This window comes from Hippocampus bargibanti, linkage group LG22 (assembly GCF_051943395.1).
Source record: "Hippocampus bargibanti isolate YZ-2025 linkage group LG22, ASM5194339v1, whole genome shotgun sequence".
Classification (NCBI taxonomy): Eukaryota; Metazoa; Chordata; class Actinopteri; order Syngnathiformes; family Syngnathidae; genus Hippocampus; species Hippocampus bargibanti.
Window position 1 is genome coordinate 4048328 of NC_142755.1, and position 26147 is coordinate 4074474.

The window sequence follows — 26147 nt, forward strand, 5'->3', positions numbered from 1 at the left end:
TCCCGGGAGATTCCCCGTGGTCCCCACCCTTAAATTTCAAATCTGGACACCTCACTGAATCGGAACTTATTTTGATGAAAGCACTAAAACGAAACTGTCGACTTGGATGAGTGTACATTAATTTCATAGACACCAGATTTTTCTTTATAATAGCCTTTTCCATAGAAGATATATTGAATGTGAATGAGCTCATTTTGGAGAGGACGGGGGGCTATGGGGAGGGGGGCGACGGCGACATCTTTGTCCCTTCCTAACGCCACCACCTTGCCCCCATCGCCTTGTTTTGGCTCCACATTGCCTTTCCCTTACCCACTCTTACTTACTCTGATTCCTCCATCTTTAATGATTCGGTCAGATTATTGACTCAGTGAAAGCGTTGTCTTCTCCCAGACAGCCCCCCCCCCCCCCCAGTCCCTCTCCGTACCCCCTCCCCTCTCCATTTGTATTACTCACACAACCTGAGCTTTGCCTTGCCGCAATGTTCTGTAGGCTTTAGAATGCAATCAGCCTCTTTCGAGAGTTAAGTAATAGGACTGGGACGGGCCGAAATTGAATCAGCCGCTCAGTTTTTGACCCTGGAGTCTCCGTCTAAGCCCCCCCCACCCAATCCGTCGCCGCCGTGTCCGTCTTTTCATATCACTTTATACTGTTGCCGTTGTTGATGGTCGTGCCGTCTCATCCAATTTTCGACCTCCCTTTGGGCGATAGGTTCAGGCCGCCGTTCGGTTAGGTAGCCGCATCGCAATTTCAAAATAAAAGACAAAAACGCCGACTTGGGGGTGCGGTTTTAAATGCCGACTGAGGGGTCCGCTGACCTGATCCTTTTCCCCTCATTCCTTTCGATAAAAAACGATACGACTCAGAAAATCTGCGTGAAAATAGTTCTGTCACAAAGTGATTTATCTCCTCTGAATAATCATTAAGAGGGGGGGGGGTATTGAATATTTTTAGATCAAGTTAATTAGTTCACTATAAAAAGCCTTAAAATTGAAACACGGCATGATCTCTCGTTCCCCCTCTCCCGTCGTCCCCTTGATTCGGACGCAAAAACCATGTTTTTATCTCACACTTGACCTGATGCAATTAGATGCAAGCGACGCAATCCTCACAGTTGGGTGGATTGCGTCATCAATTGTCATACATATGGAGCGTAAAGGCATTTCCGCGGCTTATCATTTGCATCTGCGTAAAACGGTGGCAGTGGTACAAAAAATAAATAAAAATACAACAGCGGGCCGTCAGACACATTAAGTCGAACAGTACTGAGGCATTTCATCGCCCTTCAGCTTCACTTTTCGCACCCTCCGACGTGTCTGCTACGTCTGTGTACCGCTGTTCACCTAATGTGTTTTATTCCCAACTAAACATGAAGATTACACACCGTAATGGCTTAATGGATTTGACGAGCTGGATCTTCAAAATAAAACTGTCAGCTCCCAAACGATACGGCGGAAGTGATCATTGTAAAGCGATGAACCGACGATGTATAAGGCACACCCAAAAGCCTTGATCTCTGCCTTATACGCGAATAATAATAATAATAATAATAATAATAATAATAATAATAATACATTGCATTTATAAGCGCCTTTCAGAACTCTCATGGTCACTTTACAGTCACAGGATAAGTTTTACTGTGGGTGACCACACGCGCCAGCGTTCACTCAACCCGATAGTAACTCAAGTAGCTAGACAGCTAGCTATCTAGCTAATAGATACCTAATAGCTAGCTAGTAGATACCTAATAGCTAGCTAGATAGCTAATAGATAGCCCATAGATAGCCTTAGGAGTGACATGCACGGTCCACCGCTGCTATGGAGTAAGCCGATCCTCCATTGAGCATGTCCAGTTGCTCCAAAATGCTGCCAAAAATGTGTTTTGGGATATTTTTAAGCAATTCATGTCAATGGAGAGAAAATAGTAAGCCAAAAAATAGTTAGAAAGCTAGCTCGCTAGCTAATAGATAGCTAATAATAAAAAAAAATAATAATACATTTCATTTATAAGCGCCTTTCAAAACTCTCAAGGACACTTTACAGTCACAGGATATTTTGCCTGCTAGCTAGCTAGATAGCCAGATAGATAGCAAATAGGGAGCTACCTAGCTAGATAGATCGTCAGCTAAATAGCAAATAGAGAGCTTATGTTTATATAATTATATTATTGTTAATTATATACTCCATTTGAACCAATTTGATACATTGAAAAAGTAAGAAAATACACCATTCATTGGGGGTGTGCCTTATACTCATTGCGCCTTATACCTCGAAAAATATGATCATTCATTATTAAGTTATATGGGTCTGCAGTTATATGAGCTTGAAATGGAGGCGGCTATGGAAAAAGTTTGAAAATACACAATTCATTGGCGGTGCACCTTATACACTGGAAAATAACCGTATTTTTTGTCCAAACCAGAAACTCACCTCACGGTTATATGAATTTGATTGACAAGCTGCTTTTGTGTTTTGGATGTTACCATGACGACAGGATTTCGACGACATGCGGAATCAATTGTATATATTGTGCCGCCGGCCAATATGACAGCCATTTTGAGATTGAGCGGCGCGCTCAATTAACGCGATGTGCTAACCCCGCTAGACGTCAAACACTCTGAGGGTCTCCTCCCGCGAAACATGTCCCCCCTCACCCCCCACCCGCGGGGTAAGTGGGTCATTATATGACTGCGCGCGGACAGATATGATATTAATATCTATATTCCATTTCGTGTCAAGGGCTTACGTTAGCTTGCCAAGAGCTCTCGCGTCTGCTGTTTGGTGCGTGGACATGAGGCGCGACGGCGCAGAAAATGGAAGGTCGTGGGAGGGTTGTGGCTTCAAGGGTTTCTTCTTCCTTACGAGGGTTGAAATTCGCAATCTGTTGTCGATAAAATTGTCACCCAAGAAGTAGCGAATGCTAGCATGGGGCTAACGTTTCACCGCCCGCGGTGACTGTTGCTAATGGCGTCAAATTGTCGGAACTAATGTTGGTATAATGTATGTTGCTAACAAAAAAAGGATAGTTAATTGGATTGTCCAATTTGGACCTTTATTCGTCTCGCAGTGGAGAAATTTACATTTCACAGCAGCAAACTTATGAAAAGAAGCTTATCCAAAAGGTCAATCGACAAGTTTTGTGAGTTGAGATACTTCCCTGCGCATAAAATTAATCGGCTTATTTCTCTCGGGAGTTGAGATTATCCTCAAATTTTGGAAAAGTTTCAAAACCCACCTCACTTTGCTATCTTACGACCACCCCGTATCAAGCTAATTCCGTGGCAACCCCCTGCCGCGATTCCGTGCGTCACGTCGACGTGTGGGCGCCGCCGCGTCACACCGAGTTGACTCGCTTCCTAATGATGCGACACCTTGAATGCCACCTCTGGGATAAGAACAAAATAAATAAATAAAAATGCAAGACTCTCATTAGCGTTGGTGCGACGGCGCTAATTGTAGCGCGGCTAACCTTCGGCGCGAGGTGCGGAGGGTTTGCATTTTCACCAGCAGCCTACGTGTTTCTCCTCTTTGAAGGTGACGGCGAGATTGTAACGTGTTTATGGGGATCTTTGCGTTCATAGAAAGTCAGTCAATTAATTGGAGTCATCCATAGCCGCCGCTAGCTTTAATCTTACGGGTGATGAAATTATGTTTACACAATTGCGACGCCCTCGGACGGATCGCGAGCGACCAGAACAATGTTGTGAAACTGAATATCAATATTTTTTAACTCATTCGCTGCCAGTAACAAATTTGTTTGTTTTTTTTTTTCTTGCGGGGTTGCCGATAAAGCGCTGGTCAGACCTCTGGCAATGTTTTTCCCGTCCACGTTACAGCTTCAGCTGTTGTTAAAGTGCTATATAAATCAAAATGTATGCATTGCATTGTATTTTGTACAGCCACCCCCATTTCAAGCTCAGATAACTCCAGACCCATATAACCTAGGAATTAACTCTTATAAATAAATAAATAAATAAATAACAATTAATAGTTAATAAAAAAATAAATACTCATTAACTCATTCACTGCCATTCACAAATTTATTCGGGAATTGAAAATATGACAGAGCGCCATTCACAAATTTATTCGGGTTTTGTTTTTTCATGCCTGGGTGCTGATAAAGTGCTGGTCAGACCTCTGGCAATGTTTTTTTCCTTCCACAAGGGGGCAGCATTGCCCTTTCCCCCATTTTAGTGCTTTGTTACAGCTTCAGCTGTTAAAGTGCTATGTCTATCAATATGCATGTATTGTTTTTTTGTACAGCCGCCCCCGTTTCAGGCTCAGATAACTCCAGACCCATATAATTTAGGAATTAACCATTTTTCCTGATGAAAGGGGATAATCTAAGGTTTCTAACGCTATACTGCATGTTTATGTCGTCCTAAAACTCAACATTCTGTGGGTCCTGCACTTTGATTGAAAATGACAAAAACCCTGGCACTGGAGTGGACACATTTTTGCACATAATCTGGCAGTGAATTGAGTTAACAGTTGTGTTTATACTACGGTGACGTCAAGCTAAATGAAGTCTTTTTTTATCGTCTCGCATCACATGACCTCGTGGCCCAGTCGTCGTAGAGGGCAGATGGCGACGCCGGTTGGGAGCGAGCGTGTCGACGTCGGCGCTCGCCCTCCCGAGGTGTGACCCGGCTCAGCGCGACCGTGCTATGCCAAGTGCTCACAGCTGGCCGCAACCAAGCAGTCGCTCGGTCCCGTTGGACATGTTGCGCGCTATCCAATACATGGCGACTGCTTTATTTTGGAGACCCTCACGTGTTGTTTTTCGAGGCTACGACTCCATAGCAGCGGTGGGCCGTGCATGTCACTCCTAAGGCCCTAATCTATTGTTTTAGCGAGCAAGCTGGATATCTATTAGCTATCTATCCAGCTATCTAGCGAGCTATTAGGTATCTATTAGCTAGCTGTTAGGTATCTATTATCTAGCTAGCTAGCTTTCTATCTATTTGAGTTATTCTGGGTTGCGTGAACGCTGGCACATGTGGCTGCCGCTGCTCACCCACAGAAAAACTTATGTGACTGTAATGTGACGTTGAGAGTTTTGAAAGGCGCTTATGAATGAAATGTGTTATTATTATTATTATTATTATTATTATTATTATTATTATTATAACTGTTTCTGTTTTAGCTTTGGGTCACGCCGCTTGTTGTTCCGCTAGCCGTCACAGGGGGCACTGTTGCTCCTCCTAGTTCGTGGCTCTCCTTCCTCTCGCTCGGTCTTACCGTCACGTTAACCTTAGCCCAATTCCGCCTCAACCGCCGGACCGGTGGCAGAAATTCTATTTCTAATCCGCTTCAGTCAAGGTTGCCATTTTTGGGATCATAAGCGTCAAGACTTTCGGCTATTTAGCGGCCCTCTGAAAAAGCTTCACATTGCCCGTGTCGATAGATCAAAAGGCTCGCTAAGTATTTCCTGACGACCGAAATCGAGATTCAGACGCAATAAAGTTTACATGTAGCGGAATTGTTAGCGGTTTTGTAGCTACGGGCACCTTTCCAGCTTCCTGTCTATCATTCTGTCAGACTGAGCATGCCCATTACAAACCGAACAGACATTCCTCCCGGGTTGCCAAGGATACACAGTCGAGCTGCCAGGACCCCCCCCCCCCCCCGTCACTCCACTTCCCCTGACATATGCGTTGTACATCCCCCCTCCGCCAAATAGCTAAATAACTCTCCAAAAGATGCTAACAACTGCCTAAATATGTTCCCTTCTGCCATTGCTGTCGCGTCCTGGTCCGCTCCGGATCTCATCTGCTTTCCACTGTCTGTCGGCGGCTTGTCAGAATTCTGTCAAAGCCCCCACGCCGTCCGTCACACACGAGTGCCGTTAATGACATGTGATGCCACCCACTGTTGTTGTCGTCGTAGCCCACTCTTAACTCATTCACTGCCAGACGATGTGCAAAAAAAATGTGTCCACTCCAGTGCCAGGGTTCTTGTCATTTTCACTCAAATTGCAGGGCCCACAGAATATTGAGTTTTAGGACAACATAAACATTATTTTTTTTCTTTCGTCAGAAAAAAAGTTAATTCCTAAGTTATATGGGTCTTGGGTTATCTGAGCTTGAAATGGGGGTGGCTGTACACAATACAATACAATGATTTATATAGCGCTTTAACTCATTTACTGCCATTCACGAATTTATTCTGGAATTGAAAATATGACGTCGAAGCGCCGTTCCGGAATTTGTTCAAGTTTTTTTTTTTCATGCCTCGGTGCCGATAAAGCGCTGGCCATGGCCTCTGGCAATGTTTTTTTTCCACAAGTGTGCAGCATTTCTCTTTTTTTCCATGTTAGCGCTTTGTTGTAGCTTCAGCTGTTGTTCAAGCACTATATAAACCAATATGTATGTATTGCATTGTATTTTGGACAGTCGCCCTCATTTCAAGATCAGATAACTCCAGACCTATATCATTTAGGAATTAATATTTTTTTTTGCTGAAAAAAGAATATTTCCTTCCTCCTGTGGAGCCATTCAAATTTATTTATCTATTTATTTATTTATTGCAAGGCCCTCTCAGCCCTCTCTCTGAGTGGCGGTCTTATGTGGCGCACCATGTTGACCAAAGTAAATCTAAATTACCCTGTAATCCCCCCAACTACATCCCCCTCTCGCTTTCTTATTTCCACCTCTTGTTCACGCTCTCCCTCTCCCTTTCTCTCCCCCCCCCCGTCCAGAGGAAGAAGTGGAAAACTTTGACATGTCCAGTCTCCAGGAAGAAGCTCTGAAGAACATTGAGGCTGACAGCTTCTGGTGCATGAGCAAACTGCTGGACGGCATCCAGGTAAGCGTTCTGTCATTGTGTGCTGAAAAGATAACAGGGGAGGGGGGGGGGGGGGGGGTAAAAACTCTCTTTGCGCACTTTGGTACGTTCACACCAATTTCCCGTACACGCTGAATATCTCCAAGTGTCTCCACCTACGTCCTGCCTGAGGCGAAGATCTTCCTGTGTGGGCAATTGATACTGTTGGTAGTAGGCGGGAGCTTCTGGGCTCTCTTCTTTCTTATTGGCACTCTTCGCCATGTACCCGGAAGCTATTTCCATCTCGGAAAGCGTCAATCTGTGATTTTTTTTTTTTTCCAAGTATCGCGCCGCAGGAAGTTGTCCACTTTAGCTTCAGTTGTTCCGACGAATTATTGATTGACGGCGAGCCATTAAATGCTCTTCCACTAGATGGCAGAAGGTTCAATGTTGTTTTCCGATTTTGATGACGGTCGCCATTTTGGACATTTTCGTTATGTAATTGAATTAAAGTGAGCCAAATGTAACATACGCTTAAAACGTCAGTGGCGGGTGGATGTCTCCGTTTTGACAGGGGTTGGTGTTAAAATCCCGTAACATCCACCAATTTAGGAGCCATTACAGCATATGCCAGAGCCAAGCTCAGATACAAAATGGCCGACATGACATCGGGAGTAAAACCTTTGTCAAATGTATCTCACCTGGGACTCTTTTGACCCGAATGTCCGAAATCCTCCTCGTGGATCCAATTTGCTGGGTGAAATCCTCAATGTTCTAGTTCTAAATAATCTAGGATTGTACCCCAGTGCGAGGTTAGCCGTTTCATCCAATTTGGGTTAGTAGCAGTGTTTGTTCCTCTGTATGGTGGCGGCCATTTCTTTTAAAATGTTGATGAACCAAATAAGCAATTTTTCATTTCCTTACCCAAATTAACAAAGCCTCATTGATATCTATCTGTAATCTTTTATCAAAGGCGATTGCGCGAGCCCCCTCGTTCATTACCCGTCAATTTGTCGGCCATTCATTTTGGAAATTAATCGTCGCCGTGCACATGTTGTTCCTGTGGGAGAAAAGCGAAGAATGGAGCGTGTGGCCTAAGCTTTTGTGTGCGCGCAAAGCACCATGGTTTCCTCGTGCTTGTGTTTATTTGTAACCGTGGCTCCGAACTAATTACATACGATGCATCGGGAAGCTGCGTAACACCCCCCCCCCCTCGCACCACCTCCACCTTCTTTCTCTGCATCGTCCACCTTCCCTAATGCTTTTTAAACAATCCGGCGGAGGCTGAGTGCTTCAGCAGCGTAATTAGTTGACGATCCTTTCCCTGACCTCGTCTCCGAGCCACTCACATTCTCTATTAAACTTCGTCGGTGTCCTGAAGGTGGGAGTCTCAAGGGGGGGAGGCGGGGTGTCTTGTCTGTGTAATTACATTTATTCATCGGCTTTGTACATTTATTCACATCCATGGAAATGTGTTTTTTGTTGTTGTTTAAGGCTAATTGCAATCTCGGTGCTCATAAAAAGACGCCTTCCAAAAAATGGTGATCAATATTTGGGGACGTTTTGTAACTTTTTTTTTTTACCCACAAACAAAATTAACCCCCCAAAAAATAAACAAATAAAATAAATACACCGATAAATAAATACACTGACAAATAAATCAATAAATAGACAGACCGATAAATAGACAAACAGATCAACACATACATGCAAAATTAATTAACGATTAGTAGTTAATAAGTAAAAAAATTGATACTTTTTTTTTACCCACGAACAAAATTAACCCCCCCAAAAAATAATAAAATATATATACACACAGATATATAAATAATAAACACATAAATACACTGAAAATAAATAAATAGACCGATAAATAGATAGATAAATAAATAACATACATGAAAAATGAATGAATAACGATTAATAGTTAATAAGTAAAAAATGTGCTAATTTTTTTTACCCACGAACAAAATTAACCCCCCAAAAATAACTAAAGAAATACATAAATTAATACACGATTAAATAAATACATGAAGAAACGAATAAATGAAAAATTAATACATAAATGAATAAGTAAGTAAATACACGGGCAAACCGATAAATAGACAAATAGATAAAGACATACATTAATAATTAATTAGTTAATGAATAAAAATGTATTTTTTATAACCCCCCAAAATAACTAAATATGTAGAGGAATATATAAATAAATAAACCCACTGATCAATAACTACATAAATACATTTATCAATAAATAAATACATAAATAGACACACAGATGAATAGACAAATATATAGATAAATAAACACATACATTAGTAACGATTAATAGTTCATAAATAATAAATAACTACATATTAAGTAATTAAATAGGTCTGGTTTAAAAAAAAATGCACCGAATGCCGGCACGTTCCGTCGATATTGGTGCTCTTGGCATTTTTGTGTGTGACATGAAAAGCACAAAAAATATGCCGAGAACCTTGAATAATTTTGAGTAAATCGAAAAAAAAGCATGAATAGCTGAAATTGTGAATAGTCAAACACAATTAGGCAGCGTTTCACCATTCTTTTCCGCCCTTCACGCGAATTCATATTTCACTTCCTTTTTAATCTATTCAGCTTTTGATCCATTTCAAGTGGATTGTTCTTTTTTCCCCGTTCTTGCCAAAGCCCAAGTCGTTTTGTTGTGAAGAGCACGTCGGCGCCGAGTGGCAGATTGAGTGGCAGACGTGTGCGTCCCGCGCTCGCCTGTCCCGCTCGACACGGAAGGCATAGTTAAACAGACAAACACGGCTACGGGAGCGCGATCCCCGGCCCTTATCAAGCAGATAAGCGCGGCGCCCAACTGCTGCTCAACCCATTTCCACATCAAACTGGCAGCTGACAGGAGCCAGCGCGAGTTCCCGCAAACATGTTTGAACTGCCTAATCCTCTCCGCTCGCGTTCAAATAGTCTGCTCTTTACCGCAAAGTCGTCTAATCCAATAAGATGACTCTACCTTTTAGCGGTCGGACCCTTGAAGAATCAAAGAATTACAATTAATTAGAGGATAAAACATGAGCAAAAAAAGGGAACGCTGTCTTATCCAGATTAGTCTGCGTGCCCGTTTGATAGAGCTATTTTAAGTCCACTTTTCACATTTTCCAGCAGCTAATTAATCTTAGATTGCGCTAAATTGGGCTTTCAGATAACGCGTCTCATTTAACATACAGTGAAACATCGGTTTACGAACCCCTTGGCTTACGAACTTTATAACGAATTTATGGAAATTTCACCTTGGCATACGAACTATTTTTCGGGATGCACACGGAGCTGCCACAATGAGTGATGTGTCATTCGCGAACGAGCCCGTTCTCGTAACGAGAAAATGGTGGCCACTGTTGTTGTCCTCTATTCCCAGCACCCAGTCTTTGGTTAAAGCCACATGATTGGTCAAGAACGCAGCAGTGGGGGATGAGGTTACAGACAGAGAGAGTGAGGCCGTTCTCCAAAAAACAAAATGACAGCTTCGGTTAAAGACACCTGATTGGTCAAGAACCCAGCAGGGGGAGGGGGGGGTTAAACATTAAAGAGGCAGGCAGACAGAGAGAGAGTGATAAAACATACACACAAAAGGGAGATGACAGAGCTTGAAACAAAAAAACAAAAGTGTGAGAGTGTGAGAATAGTGCGAAAATGGATAGAAAACAGTTAAAATATGCCATCAATCAGGCTCCACAAATAACTCGCACAAGTCATCTGTACACTTGATGCAAAAAGCTATCAACCCAGCTAAACAGATCGCAATTGATGAAGAACTAGATACAATTATCACAGAGATTGCACCTACAAGGGATCATTCCTCAAGATGGTGTAAGAAGCCTATGTTCCTTATCAAGTGTTTAATGCTGAGGAAACCAGACACTCCATTCCATCAAGCCATTAACGACCATCACAAAGGTAAATAAAATGACTTTATTGTACGGTAGTTTAATACGACTATAGCACATTTATTCTACATAAAATAAGGTATATTTTGTGTAGTTTTAAGGCTTCGAAAATAAGAAAGTAGAAAATTATGTTTCATGGGGACCTGGGAACTGATTTTAATGGTTTCCTATGGGAAATTAAGTTTTGGGATACACACTTTTCGCCTTACACACTGGGAACCAATTAAGTTCGTAAGCCAAGGTCCCACTGTATTACAACGGTTCCGCGCCGCCAATCCATTCAGCCGTTGTATCCGTCCGTCGATATGCTGTCAATATTTCAAGGTCATGAAGATCCGTCACGAACGTGCCCTGGTGTGAAATTCACGAACGGCGGATGAAAGTGCAACTCACCTCCGAAAAAAAAAAAAAAGTTGAAAAAGTCCATTACGTGCTCAGGACGCCCCAGAGTGTACTTAGTTTTAAAAACCAGTCAATGAACAGCTGTTTTGTTTTTATATAATGCTTTTTTTTCTCGCAGCTTTGGCTTTTAAATGTATTATTCAACGCGAGATTGAAGAGTCGATATTTGGGGACGGTCAAACTGGGGATCTAAACGTATTATTGGATGGATGGACTAATAAAGGGCACAGGATGGAAATTGCCTCCTACTACAATTCGCTGTAGGCGACATACTACTATCCATAAAGAAAAGATCAAATCAAATGCGTTTCTGATTGACCTGACAAACATCGTATACGGTACAATGTCGGATGATCAAAGGCTTGACAGTTGCCTTTCCCGCTGCTCCTTGTCTGAGCCGCATCCAAGCCCTCATTTGGAACGCCGGCAAAGCCATGTTGTGAGCGCATCATTGTCAAGGCAACCATCTGTTTCCGTGGTACCGGCGAGAGACGGGGTCTCTGTGGAGTCGGAGTGGGGGGGGGGGGGGGGGGGGGCCGCCATCTTAACGTCAGACGGAAGGTAGCAAGACTTTGCATCCGCTCCTGTGACGCCATCAGCTGTCACTCAAAAACACCAATCCCAACTTGCGGTATGAAAATTGGCCTTTTTTTTATTTGTGTTACTAATTTATTTTATATTTATTTATAGTCAACAATTGGTCGACAATAAATAAAAAAAGGCAAATAATAAATAAACAAACAAATAAATAGGTAAATACACAAATGAACAGACAGAATGAATTAAGAGGCAAATGAATAAATAAATAAATACATAAATAAATAAATACATAAATAGATGGATACATAAATAAAAATAGATACATACAAATAGACAAATAAATAAATATGCAAATAGATAAATAGACATAAATAAGTAGATACATGAATAAATAGATACTTAAATAAATAGACAAATAAATAAATACACAGAAATCGATCCATAAATAAAAAGACAAATAAATAAATAGATAAATAAATAAATAAATAGATACATAAATAAATAGATTGATACATAAATAAATCGATGGATACATAAATAAAAATAGATACAGACAAATAGACAAATAAATAGACATAAATAAGTAGATACATGAATAAATAAATAGATACATAAATAAATAGACAAATAAATAAATACACAGAAATAGATCCATAAATAAAAAGACAAAAAAGATACATAAACAAATAACTAGATAGCTAGATAGATAGATAAATAAATAAATAAATAAGATTACTAAATATCTGAATAAATAAAAGATACACAAATAAATAGCCAAATAAATAAACAAATACACGTAAATAGATCCATAAATAATAGGCAAATCAATAAATTTGTACATAAATCGACAAATAAATAAACAAATCAATAAATAAATACACAGATACATAAAGAGATAAATAAACAAAGAGACAAATAAACAAAGAGATAAGTAAATAAATAAATACTCATAAGTAGATACATAAATAAAAAGACAAATAAATAAATACATAAATACACACATAGATAAATACATCTAAATAGATACATACATAAATAAATAGACAAATAAATAAGTCAATAAATAAATACTGAATGTGGCTTTTTTTCAAAAACAGTAAGCACATGAGTCACCCAGTTCTGGCCAACCCATCCGATGGAAGCAACCCATTCCAAATCCACAAAATGTCTTACCACTGTCAATCGCTGGCTAAAATCCTTCAATCCCTCCTGTATATTGTCTTTCCTCCCGTTGTTATCTCAACCTGTTTTCTATAATCTTCTTTTCTGTCACACGCCACGACTAGCAGATAGCTGCACTGTCCCGTGCGTTTCAGCACACCTCCGCGGCGTCCATTATCGTCAAGCCTTTATCGCTACCTGTCATCTGTCTCTTTGCCGCTCACCCAACACAAGCGCCGACGTCCGCCCGCCGCTCGCTGCATTGTTGCGCCGCCGCTGTCCAACTCTGTGATCGACATCAGGCGCCGCCGATGGAAGGCAATCTGAGTCCATTGTTGAGCCATTGTTGTCTCTAATAGAATGGACTTTAGAGGTGAAGAGGAGCTATCGATTCAGCTGAGAGTGAGTGGAGAGGCTTTCGACACTCGGCAGAACTTTGTGCTCGTGCACCGGGGGTCCTTTAGGTTGAGGAATGGCAAGCTGATGTGACAGGCCAGGATTTGGTGAGAGCGTCTAGAATTAGTGTCTTCGCTGGGCCTCATTTGACCGCGGGTGCTTCACATCCGAGTATAACAGGAAAAAAGACAAAGTTGGGGGGGGGGGGTTGTACAGTATGACCATATTTGTCAATGTGTCTCTGTCTCAATTGGACCACCATATTCTTTTTAAAACATAATAATCGACAATGATCGCTGATCAAACAAGCACAAGAAGCTGAAAAAATACCACAGTAAAAATTCTTCAGAAGGACAAAAGAGCATGTAACACCGATACCTTGGTTTTCGACCATAATCCATTCCAAAAAATCACTTTATTCCAAAACCGAATCATCACTTCCCATTATAATCAATGTAAACATTTTTAATTTGTTCCAAGACGAGAAAACAACTTTTTAAAAGCATTTTTTAACAATTTTACAGCATACACTGTACACACACGTAATAAAAGAGCAGGTCATTTATAAAATACTAGCAAAACAAACTCACCTATTTTATTTTCATAAATTTTAACATCAACGTTAACATTGCAACATAAAAATATCTCTCTCTCTCTTTCTGTCTGTCACGGGGCGTGTTGGCACCTATCCCAGCTATCTTTGGACAGTAGGCCGGGGACATCCTGAACCAGTTGCAGGGCACACTAACTTTTTAAGACATCCCTCTGCTTGCTTTAAAATCATACTCTTCAGGATCTTTTTTTCCCATGATTTGGGAGATAAAAACTCCGAAATTATTACTTGAAACCGAATTGGACTACGTATCGCAGTTTGTAAGGGTTTCACTGTGCTAGTTGGCAATAAAGAGACATACAAATTTAGTTTTTCTTTGTGAATTGGACTGAAATACTCGATTGAATTGCGTTAAGAAGAGGGACCGAAAAGTCAGCACCAAATCCGCAACTGTGCCATAGAGAGATACCGCACTAAAAGAATACAAACAAAATGAACTAGGAAATGCGATTCGAGGACTGAAAGCGGGAAAACAAGAAGCGGGTGAAAGGAAGAGAAAGGGTAGTTGATTAACGCCAGCAGCTTCAATAATGCAAATGTAATTACTCTCAACGCTCGCTCTCCACCTTCGCCAAATTAACACCAGTGGTGAAGAGGAAAACAGAGCTGAATTACAAAAGGCAAATGTGATTCGGATAAATAGAATGGAGGTAGCTTAATGAATTAGTAGGTTAAGTAAATAGCTGTTGGGAAATTATCCTCTTATTCTGGGATGTATAAAAATAAAAAAATGAAAAAAGCGCTCATTCAAATCATTACATGTCACGAGAAGCACTTGTTGTTATGGTGACACTTGGCTACCCTGACATCAGCCCCCTAAAGGAATAAGAATCAAAAAGCCTTTCATAGTCCCACAATGGGGAAATTTGCAATCTACAGCAACAAAATTGAAAAGGGTGGGGGTGAAAAGATAAAAACAAAGTATTCTAAGTATAATCGAAATGTCTGACAGCAGTCGGCAGGAACGAGCGGCGGTACCTCTCCTTCTTACAGCCTGGGAGTAACGGTCTTTGTCTCTTGTGGTGACAGTCGCTACCGTATTTATCAGCCCAGCATTTCACAATTTTCCTTTAATGGTGGGGTGAGGTTCAATTTGGACCGTTCGTACAATAGACTGCTTAGGCAACATAGTCATGCTGATGAGGTGATACCAGGTCAAATTGGGCAATCAGGCCAGTCGTCAGTCAGGACAATAGAAGCTATGAGTGGAGCCGCAGGGATTAGTCCTCCCACCAACCTAAGAGAAGGGACCTATCATAGCATTGATGGACCATTCCTGTAAGACTGAGAGTTTACACAGACAAAATTTCCCTTTGACGCGTAACAACACCATGCGGCTTTAACCTTCATATTATGTTGTGGGTCATTTTTACCCGTATGTAAAAAAATCCAAAACAGTCAAATAATAGGTGACATCAGCAACAACTATTTCTGAGATGTTCTAAACATTGTAAAGAAAGACAACATATTTTCTATCCCATTTGGGATATTCTAGAACTGGTTTAAAGAAAGGAAAAAGTGCTACACAAAAACGGAAAGGGGTAAAATTGACCCGTAACATACTGAGGGTTAACTGCAGGGGCTCTACGACTGACACTTGTGGAACTCCGCGAGTTGCCAATTCATTAGCACCGAAACGTAGGTAGTCAATGCTCTCTTTTACCTCTGTGCGATTAATTTGGAACCTCATTCAGCAACCATGAGCAGGCGAAGAACAAATTTCGATAGAGAGAACCCAAAAAGGGCCTCAAGCAGAATAGCCAACCGGCAGTGGGCTCAGGGGGGGGGGGGGGGGGGGGCGTCCACACACACACACATACACACCTTCGTTGTGCTGATCCTGAAGGACAACTGAAGCGGCTTGTACCTAAATCACCCCTGTCCCGCCCTCCCTTCTTTCCTCCTTCTCATTTTCCCCTTTCCGTCACTCTCTGCTTGTTGGATGCTTTGCCACATCAGCTGTTCTCCGGCCATACTGGAATGACCCCCCCCCCCTGCCCCCACTCAAGGAAACGCTATCGTCCTTGCGTTTGGACTCGCCCACAAAATGCTTACAGGCACCTTCTGCAAGTTTGACAAAGCCACGTTGTCCATTGTCGTTATTCCGGCTTGAAATGCATCGTGGGTTTATTAGCGTTTTTGGACAAAACGCCCGTAATTGACTGTTTTACAAATTTTCACATTTCCATCACATCTTGTTCCTCCATTTTTTTTTTTTGCCACCCGCGAGACAAATCAGCTCTCCGTTTTTGTCTTCAAGGCCACACGCTGATTTTAATAGACCGCTCGAGTGGCGCGTGTGATGCACAAAGCGAAACCTGGCAAGCACTTCAAACCTGTAATGGCTGCTGCTCTTTTTCCCGTGACAAATGAACCGTCACATGGGGGTGTATAGTTGTGAAATTTCGGACCATTTTCTATCAAGGGATCTTCAATTGGCTGCCGACCACCAGAGGAACACATTTTGACACTGTTTTCCAGGAAATTAGTGGGAAACATGACAAGTCGGCCTATAATGGCATTTGTCTTTGATTGAATCAAGCTCCTCCGTGGTTGTTGGCGAAATCTCTTTTTATTACCTTCGGTTCCGCTTTCACCTGCATCTGTTGCCTCTGTGACATGTAAATGCGATTGCCTTGTATTCTGAATCCCCCCCCTTTTCGTTTCAACCCACCAGGACAACTACACCTTTGCTCAACCGGGCATCCAGAGGAAAGTCAAAGCCTTGGAGGAGCTGGTTAGCAGGATTGATGGTGAGTCTCATGCATTTTCTGTAAGCGCTACATGTTAGCATAGAAAAACTCCGTTGTAGAATTGAGCCAATTGGAAAAAAGTGTTTGCGAGAACAGACAGTTTGGATTCGGACCATGCGTGTCGTTTTTCAAAAGACAAAAGAGGGGGGGGGGGGGGAGGGGGACATTGCCCTTGGCGACACTTGATAAGCTTTGGCGCACGAGGCCAGCAAAAATATGACTCGGCATGTTCCGCTTGCTCCATAAGTGCCCCGTCATCACGACCAGAGACATTTTCTACCTCGGCGGTTTGACATTACCACTCCTAATGAGATCGCTGATAGCCCCCGGATCGCTTTTCGCTTGGCTGTCGACAGGGCAGCCGCTTTTTTGGGGGACGCCGGGGGTCTCGGTGGCTTCTCAGCTTTTCGAAATTGATTGCGCGGCACCTAACGCATAGCCCGATGACACCTGGGGATTGTCGGGGCCCTCTCGCACAGTTCGACCTTGGGAATGCTGGACAATTGACTCATTTGACACCATTCCCGAATTTGTTCGAATTTAGTCTGGTTTTTCTTGCGGGGGGGGGGGTGTAGATAAAGCACTGGTCAGACCTCTGGCAATGTTTTTCCCTTTCCACGGGGAGGCAGCATTTGCCTTTTGTTACAGATTCAGCTGTTAAAGCACGATATAAATCAATATGTATGCATTGTATTTTGTACAGGTGCCCCTATTTCAAGCTCAGATAACTTCAGAGCCATATAACTTAGGAATTCACATCTTGGGTCCTGCAATTTGAGTGAAAATGACAAAAACCCAAACACACAGTTTTGCACATTGTCTTGCAGTGAATGAGTTAAGTGGATTCCAATTGACAGTGCGACATAGTAGAATACAGTTTGCAGCTTTCATAAATTTAAAGGTACATGAAAATATATACAAAAAAATAGATACAAAAAATAATAATAATCGCTAGCAGAGTTGCACTGAATGATCTTTCCGTCCGTCCCTCCTTTTTCCCTCTGTTTCAATCACTTGCGATAAAGCCAAAATGCTAATTAAAACTAAGCCACAGTTCCCCCCCTGTCCGTACCTGCATCCCCATGCAGTTAAAGACCTTATTAATAAAAAAAGTAGAAACAATTTCTCCGTTTTACAGCTTACCCAGAGATCAACATTCAAGTTTAGTGGCTATTGAAACCACAGGGTGGAGATCATTAGCTTTTAAAACCACGCCAATTCTCAAGGACTGCGACTCATAAAAAAAAAATAAAAACAATAAAAAATACTGTCGTTAATTCCACTAACATAGAGCGTAACCATTTTATATGAAATCATTTGTCTACACAGCAAAAGATGAGCGATCACTGTAGAAGTGTAAGAAGTGCTTATTTCCTCGCTCTGGTTGCCCTCCATAAATTAAAAAAAAAAAAAAAAACAGGATTTTTGTTTTCCCCCTCCATTTTTTTCCCCACTGCCCGCCCCTCCTAATCATTCCACATGTAAACGATTGGCGCAAACGTCTGTTTGTCTTGTTCGACGTCATGGCGAGGCACCTTACCTTCTCCAAAGACAAGCTACTTTGCCGCCATGCGTCAAAACGCCTCTCTGATCTCTTTATCTCTCTCTCTCTCTGCCTTATCTTCTGCTTGTGTATTTGTCGCCAGCGAGTGCATTAGCACCAGTTCATTAACATGCAAATTGCCCAAAGGTGAATTTAGTTATGCAAATGCTAGGCACACTGACAGCGTGTGCCGTGTTCGCCTGCATTGTGCTAAACGCCTGCCAGTTGGGCCCGGGTAGTATTCTGCCGGATAAAAGACCGACATACAAATATAAAAACAAGAAAAAAAAACATCAAACCTATTCTGTAGTTTTAGTTTGAAGTTGTTTATGTCAAATTTTGAACCTGGAAAATACTTGGAACTAGCTCCTGAAGTCGTCCTCTGGTCAGCCAGTTTGGTTTGGTGTTAACGGAATAATTAGCCCAATATCTTAGAATATTCTTTAGTTTTTATCATGAAAAGTAAATACAGACACTCCCCAATTTATGAACGAGAGAGTCATTCGTAAGGTGAATTTGTTCACAAGGTGAATTAGTTCATAAGTTGCTTCAGTGCTATATTTTGTATGGAATGTATGTTTAAGGCTTATATAAGTATGTTTAAGGTTTATATAAGTATGCTTAAGTCTCGTAGAAGTAAGCTGTATTGATTTGTACTGAAAAACATAAAATATATGCTCTATAAAGCTATGTACATGTGCAACTACCGAGAATACTACATATGTTACGACAAAAAAAGTTTGTATGTACAGCTGTTTGTAACTCAAATGTTCGTAAGTAGGGGATTGTCTGTAATTAGTAAACTGTTACCAAAATATACATATTACAATTTTAAATATTGGTTTGTACTGAGCAATAAGCATCATAAAATATATGCTATATAAAGATATGTACATGTACAACTGGAGAGAATAGAATGTTACTACAAAAATAACTCATATGTTGTTCATAACTCGAATGTTCGTAAGTAGGGGAGTGTCTGTACCAATAGTGAAAATGTGTACATTTCTTAAAAAAAGATTTAAAATAAATATAATCATCCATGTAATAATTTTACATTCAACAAGCTGCATGAAGTATTTATACGTTATTTAATAATAGTACTGCAGTAGTTTTCATTAGTGTGTGCGCGCATTGTCGCATCCATGTGAATTTTTGTACGTTATGCATGCTCTTCAAAATTGAAATCCGCACCTTTGTCTTCTCTCTTTTGTGACAATCTTGTAGATTTTAACTCATTCACTGCCAGATGATGTGCAAGTTAATTCCTAAGTTATATGGGTCTGGAGTTATATGAGCTTGAAATGAGGGCGGCTGTCCAAAATACAATGCAATACAAACATATTGGTTTATATAGCGCTTTAACAAACATGGAAAAAAAGGAAATGCTCCCCCCTTGTGGAAAAGAAAAAACATTGCTAGGGACCCTGGCCAGTGCTTTATCGGCACTCAAGCATGAAAAAACAAAACCCGAACAAATTTGGGAATGGCGCTCTGTGTCATATGTTCAATTCCTGAATAAATTATTGAATGGCAGTGAATATCGAACAAAAATCGAACTCAAGCTCCTCGGAACGAACTCATTTCCAATTTCTTAACTAGCCTACGAGCCGGCGGCGCGTCCTCCGTCCTCCGTGCTATGAAAGTAGACATCAGTCAATTTGGCGGCCGTGAGCGATGTCATCCTCCACCTTGGTCGGCCCGCACGGTTACCCGGCCGACCCAGCGGTCCCAACGTCGTGCCAGCTGGACCGCAGCCAAGAGTTAAAAAGCCACATGCTTTCGTTTGCGTGCGCGAGTCCGCTAATTTTAGCGAGGGCGATAAATTCCTCGTGACAAACGACTAACTACCTGCACTCCCCCGCTTCGTGTTTGTTCAATTCCCGAATACGAGTCGCTCTGTTGATGTAATTTAACAAAAGTTGTTGCGGCTCTTTGGCAGCGGGCATGTTGTGTGCTCTCGCCGCCGCGCCGTAATTATGATACGGTGACATACTTGAGTTTTTATAATAATAATAATAATACATTTCATTTATAAGCGCCTTTCAAAACTTTCAAGGTCACTTTACAGTCACAGGATAAGTTTGTCTGTGGATGAGCAGCGGCAGCCACACGCGCCAGCGCTCACTCAACCCGGAATAACTCAAATAGATAGAAAGCGAGCGATCTAGCTAATTGATAGCTAGCTAGACAGCTAGCTAGCTGTGATACCTATATAGCTAATAGATAGCTAGTGAGATAGACAGCTAGACAGCTATATAGATAGTTAGTGAGATAGCCAGCGAGGCAGCTATATAGCTAATAGATAGCAAATAGCTAGCTAGCTAGCCAGCCAGCTAGATAGCTGGATAGCTAGATAAATAAAAAGAAGTGAAGAGAGGAAAACTCGACCCCCATTTTGCGACGTGCCATTCAAGTGATTGTTTGCTGTTTCCTTACCTGGAAATGGAATCTTATGTAACATTCTGGACATCCACATTGTATTGAATGCAGTAACGCACGTGCACGCGTTCATGCGCCTGTGTGCTTGTCAGTCAAAATGACGCAATAGTTCCTCCCAAAATGCCTTTTCTTACAGACTCTTTGACAGTGCCGCAATTTTCTACACTATTATGAGGCGTTTGTGTGTGTGTGTGGAGGGTGGGTTGAAATTGGGTGTCACCGAAATGTATAGAATACAAAAGCAACATTTGTAGTCTTTTGTTACATAAAGAGACGAATAAGACAATATTTATTAGCAACATAGAAAATAAACAACAAAAAAGATGATGAAAATGATCAACAAATTGTAGTAGAATGCATCCTCATTTAGGAACAGATGGACGGTTGACGTTTTTCGCCCCACATTTCAACCAAAATGTGTCTTTCTCTGTTTCTCCACGCAGAGTCGGTGCATCATCACATGCAGCATTACGAAGTGGAGTACCTGCAGTTTGCTTTTCGCTGGATGAACAACCTTTTGATGCGGGAGTTGCCGTTACGCTGCACCATTCGCCTTTGGGACACCTACCAGGTACACATCACAGTAACATGATTGACAGTGTGTCATCCAAATTTTTATTACGGCAGAATTTGCGGACGTCGCGGAGTGCAAATTGGATATACCTTTATTAGTCTCGCAGTGGAGAAATGTACTTTTCACTGCAGTAAAGTTATAAAAAGAACAGGAAAGGAAAGAAAGAAGTAGAAAAAGAAAATACGGGAGCTGCTGGAAAGGCAGGCATTCTCACGGCGCCATCTTGAAGTCAAAAGAAAGAACAAAAACTAAATAGCAAATAATATGACAAACGCAAATGCGACATTTGATGAGCCAATGGGAGAATCTCCCCAATTGGTTGAGTTGCAGCTATTGTTTTCCCCCCCTATTATTATTAATAATGCCAAAAATACGTCTTCAAATTAATAGAATGAGGCTGAGCTTTAATTTTCACCGCAGTGTTCCGCGATAGCATTTGTTTGTATTAATAACTTGCCAAATTGGAGTCTTATAAACTCATTCAGTGGCAGATGATTCAGTGCAAAAATGTGTCCACTCCAGTGCCAAGGTTTTTGTCATTGTCACTCAAATTGCAGGACCCATAGAATATTGAGTTTTAGGACTACATAAACATTAGATTCAGTGAAAAAAAAAAACTTAGATTCTCGTCTTTTATCAGAAAAAAAGTGTTAATTCCCAAGTTATATGGGTCTGGAGTTATTTGAGCTTGAAATGGGGGCAGATGTACAAAATATAATACATATATTGATTTATATAGCGCTTTAACAACAGCTGACGCTGTAACAAAGCGCTAACATTGACAGTCAAGCTAGCTATCAAGTTACCTACATAGCTATCTATTTTCTATCTGTTAGTTATCTATTAGCTAGCTATTAGCTATCTATTAGCGGTCTAGCTGGCTGGCTAGCTATCTAGCTAGCTATCGATTAGCGGTCTAGCTAGCTGACTAGCTAAATATCTATTAACTACCTAGCTTTTTATCTATTTGAGTGACTTCCGGGTTGAGTGAACGCTGGCGCGTGTGGCTGCCGCTGCTCACCCACAGAAAAACCTATCCCGTGACTGTAAAGTGACCTTGAGAGTTTTGAAAGGCACTTATAAATGAAATGGATTATTATTATTATTATTATTATTATTATTATTATTATTATTATTATTATTATTATTATTATTATAACATGGAAAGAAAGGCACATGCTGTCCCTTTGTGGAACGGAAAAACATTGCCAGAGGTCTGACCAGCGCTTTACCTGCACCCAAACGAGAAACAACAAAACCCGAACAAACATCACACTTTTCAATTCTTGAATAAATTCGAGGAATGGCAGCGAATATGTGTGAATAAATGGCGTTACCATGACAGTCACTCATCGGCGACCTACAAATCCCGATTAATTTTATTATGTTTAATTTGTTGTATAATAACTGAAATGACAGTTGAGCGTGTTGCCCAGCGACAACAACGCTTGTACTCGTCATCCAGCCCCTAAATATTTGATTTTACAACGCCGTTTGGATGGCGGCCCCGTCGTACACGCAGGTTCAGTACGCAAACACATGCAGTACACCTGTTTTTTGTTTTGTTTTGGCAGCGTCTTTGTCACCTGTTCGCCCGACTCCGTTTGGGGAATCGTCGCCTTTCCTCTCATGAAACTTTGAGCGCGATAGCGTGCCTGCGCTAAGTGGCTTTTGTGTCCGTTGAGATGACAGCAAAGCAGGACGGCGTAGCATTTCTAACACTTTGCATACCCATTACGAAATTTCGTATTAAACCGAACCGCTAGGTTAGCTGTGATGGGAAAAAAAATGGCGGAAACTTCTTAGTTTATATATTTCACCCCCCCCCAAAAAAAAACAAAAAAAAACGTGTACAACTAAATTGTTGTATGGCAACTTTTATTTAGCCGTGTTAGCACGTTGCCACCATTTATTATCATTAGCGCTAATGCTAACCTCAAAAGTGGCTAATTCACAGTAACTGTCAGAACCATCGGGACTCCCATTTTCCTCTCCCTCTCGTTTTGATTTTGCTCTTCCATTTTTTCCAACGTTGTTAATGCTAATGCTAATTCATCATTCAGCCCTTTATTAGCCTTGCGCGCATCACTAAGTGACACACATGTTGAAATTATGGGGGGTTTAGGTGGGGGGGGTGTCACACATTCACTTTTCATCCCCAGCAGGCGGCCGGGCGGGTTAGACAGACAGAGACCAAATTATCCCTGTTGCGTCGAGCCTGAAATTAGCAAGTAACATAGTCTGACAGTGTTAGCATGGCTGTTAACTCATTCACGACATAGAGCGCCATTCCCCAATTTGTTCGGGTTTTGTTTTTTCATGCTTGGGTGCCGATAAAGTGCTGGTCAGACCTCTGGCAATGTTTTTCCCCTTCCACAAGGGGCAGCATTTCCCTTTTTTCCATGTTAGCGCTTTGCTGAAGCACTATATAAACCAATATGAATGTATTGCATTGTATTTTGTACACATATGCCCCCATTTCAAGCTCATATAACTCCAGACCCATATAATTTAGGAATTAACATGTTTTTCCCTTCCACAAGGGGGCAGCATTTGCCTTTTTTTTCTCTATGTTAGCACTTTTTCCAGCTACAGCTGTTGTTAAAGCGCTACATAAACCAATATGTATGTACTGCATTGTATTTTGGACAGTAGCCCCCATTTCAATCTCAGATAACTCCAGGACAATATAATTTAGGAAATAACTCATTTTCTGTTTAAAAAAAAAAGAGCGTCTAAGGTTGCTTACGATGCATTGAATGTTTATGTCGTCCTAAAACTCAATATTATGCGGGTCTTCTAATTTGAGTGAAAATGACAAAAACCCTGGCACTGGAGTGGACACATTTTTGCACATCGAGCAGTGACAATTAATTGCTTGTATTTTAAATATTTTGTAATATGTATATTAACTAATACTTAATCAATTAATTAATAATAATTACATTGTATTTTATTTATTATTGTATCCATGCTTGTCTGTGACTGTAAAGTTTCCTTGAGAGCTTTGAAAGGTGCTTATAAATTAAATATTATTATTATTATTATTATTAATACCTAGCTGCTTTGAAATGTACATTTTTCCACTGCGAGACTAATAAAGGCAAAATACGTTTTAGTTTGTTTTTTAACTAAGAAGATATCGTTGTGACACTTGCAGGTGGGGGTTTATGCCATCCAAAACGAGTGGGCTGGAAACATTTTTGGACTCTGTAAATTTCATGATTAATTTCATTCCATCATCCACAGTTAATTTTCGCCCCCCCTAGCCCCCCCCCCCCCCCCCCCTTCATTTTTAATAGTCACCCAACCAAACCCAATATTTTAACTTTCCATTTTAACCAAAGTGCTTAGTGACTTGAAATTCAGCGAAGCGAGCTGCCAAATGGCCCATCCCCCGCTCTGGAGTGGTGTCGACCCTTGCGAGATCATTAACATAAACGACAAGATTCCTTTGTAACGCCGCCGTCCTGTCAGCAAAAATTCCAATGTAATTCCATCATGATTTTTTTTAAATTTTTATTTCCACACTGCTCAAGAGTCAGCGTTTCTGACACTCGACGCCCTCCCCGTGTAATTATTGCATCAGCGCCCGATCGTCTTACATCATTTGGACGGCGCCGTCACCTTGCCTGCCCGCCGTCGCTTGGCGGGAATCTCAATGAAGCCCCCCCCCCCCCCACACCCCCTGTGTCACACCCATTGATTTTCACCAGGCGCGGCGAATCCCGCGAGAGCCGACGCAGCGTTTTAAAGCCGCCGTGACATTGCGATATTCCCGCTCGCTTCTGTGTTTACCTTATTTTAACAAGCTAGCGCGCCGCGCATCCCGTCACACCCCCCCCCCCCCCCCCCCCCCCCCCGCTTTGATCAACCCGTCTCAGCCAATATGGCCGCCGCCGGATGCGAGAAGGAGACACGGCCATTTAACCGAGTCACCTTGACGAGCGAGGCAAACTTTATTTCGTAGCTCATAATGGCGAGAACGACTTTGAAAGGAGGAGGAGGAGGAGACGGCGGCGATAGGACAGTCGGGAAAAGGGCTAGTTTGTCAGCCGGAGAAATTGATGTGGAACGAGACAGAGTGATGGATGATCCAAATGCGCAGAACATTTATTACTGTCAACATTAATCTGTTGCGATGGTCCGGCCTGATGTTTGTAGATTTTCAACAATACATTTATTTTTATTTGTATTTTTTTGGGGGGGGGCAGGGTTGCTGGCGCAAAGCCCGCTTGATTTTCTTAAAATACAGTCTGGCTTAAAACGTGTGCTTTGCGCCTAACACGTGATGATGGGCTGGATAATTTAAATCGACATGTCTGTAACGTGCGATGTTAAAACTTCATTAGCCGCAAATTGTAGTGACCGGAATGTGGTCGCAAGGTAGCATTGTTTTAGATTGGTTTTATTAATATTTTGTTTCCAATTATTCCAATATTTTCTCTACTTTTTATTTATTTATTATTAATATTTTGTCTCCAATTATTCCAATATTTATTTATTTAAATTTTCTCTCCAATTATTCCAATATTTTCTCTACTTTTTATTTATTTATTATTAATATTTTGTCTCCAATTATTCCAATATTTATTTATTTATTTAAATTTTCTCTCCAATTATTCCAATATTTTCTCTACTTTTTATTTATTTATTATTATTTTGTCTCCAATTATTCCAATATTTATTTATTTATTTAAATTTTCTCTCCAATTATTCCAATATTTATTTATTTAAATTTTCTCTCCAATTATTCCAATATTTTCTCTACTTTTTATTTATTTATTTATTATTATTTTGTCTCCAATTATTCCAATATTTATTTATTTATTTAAATTTTCTCTCCAATTATTCCAATATTTTCTCTACTTTTTATTTATTTATTTATTATTAATATTTTGTCTCCAATTATTCCAATATTTTTTTTATTTAAATTGCATTATTTATTTATTTATTATTTTAAAAACGGGTTTGTTTTTTTCCCCCAAAAAATATTTTCTGTTTATTATTTTTAGTATTAATTGTTTCTATT

At 40.9% G+C, this 26147-nt stretch overlaps 1 protein-coding gene across 4 annotated transcripts in view; it reads left to right on the plus strand.

Annotated features, from left to right (window-relative positions):
* Positions 1-26147, plus strand: part of tbc1d22a (TBC1 domain family, member 22a) — a 60715-nt gene that overhangs the window by 27216 nt on the left and 7352 nt on the right. For all 4 annotated transcript variants that reach the window (XM_088989263.1, XM_088989262.1, XM_088989264.1 and 1 more), the window contains 3 exons: positions 6698-6804; positions 16481-16556; positions 20985-21112. In XM_088989263.1, the coding sequence (XP_088845389.1) occupies positions 6698-6804; positions 16481-16556; positions 20985-21112 (311 nt within the window). The remainder of the gene's footprint in view (positions 1-6697; positions 6805-16480; positions 16557-20984; positions 21113-26147) is intronic.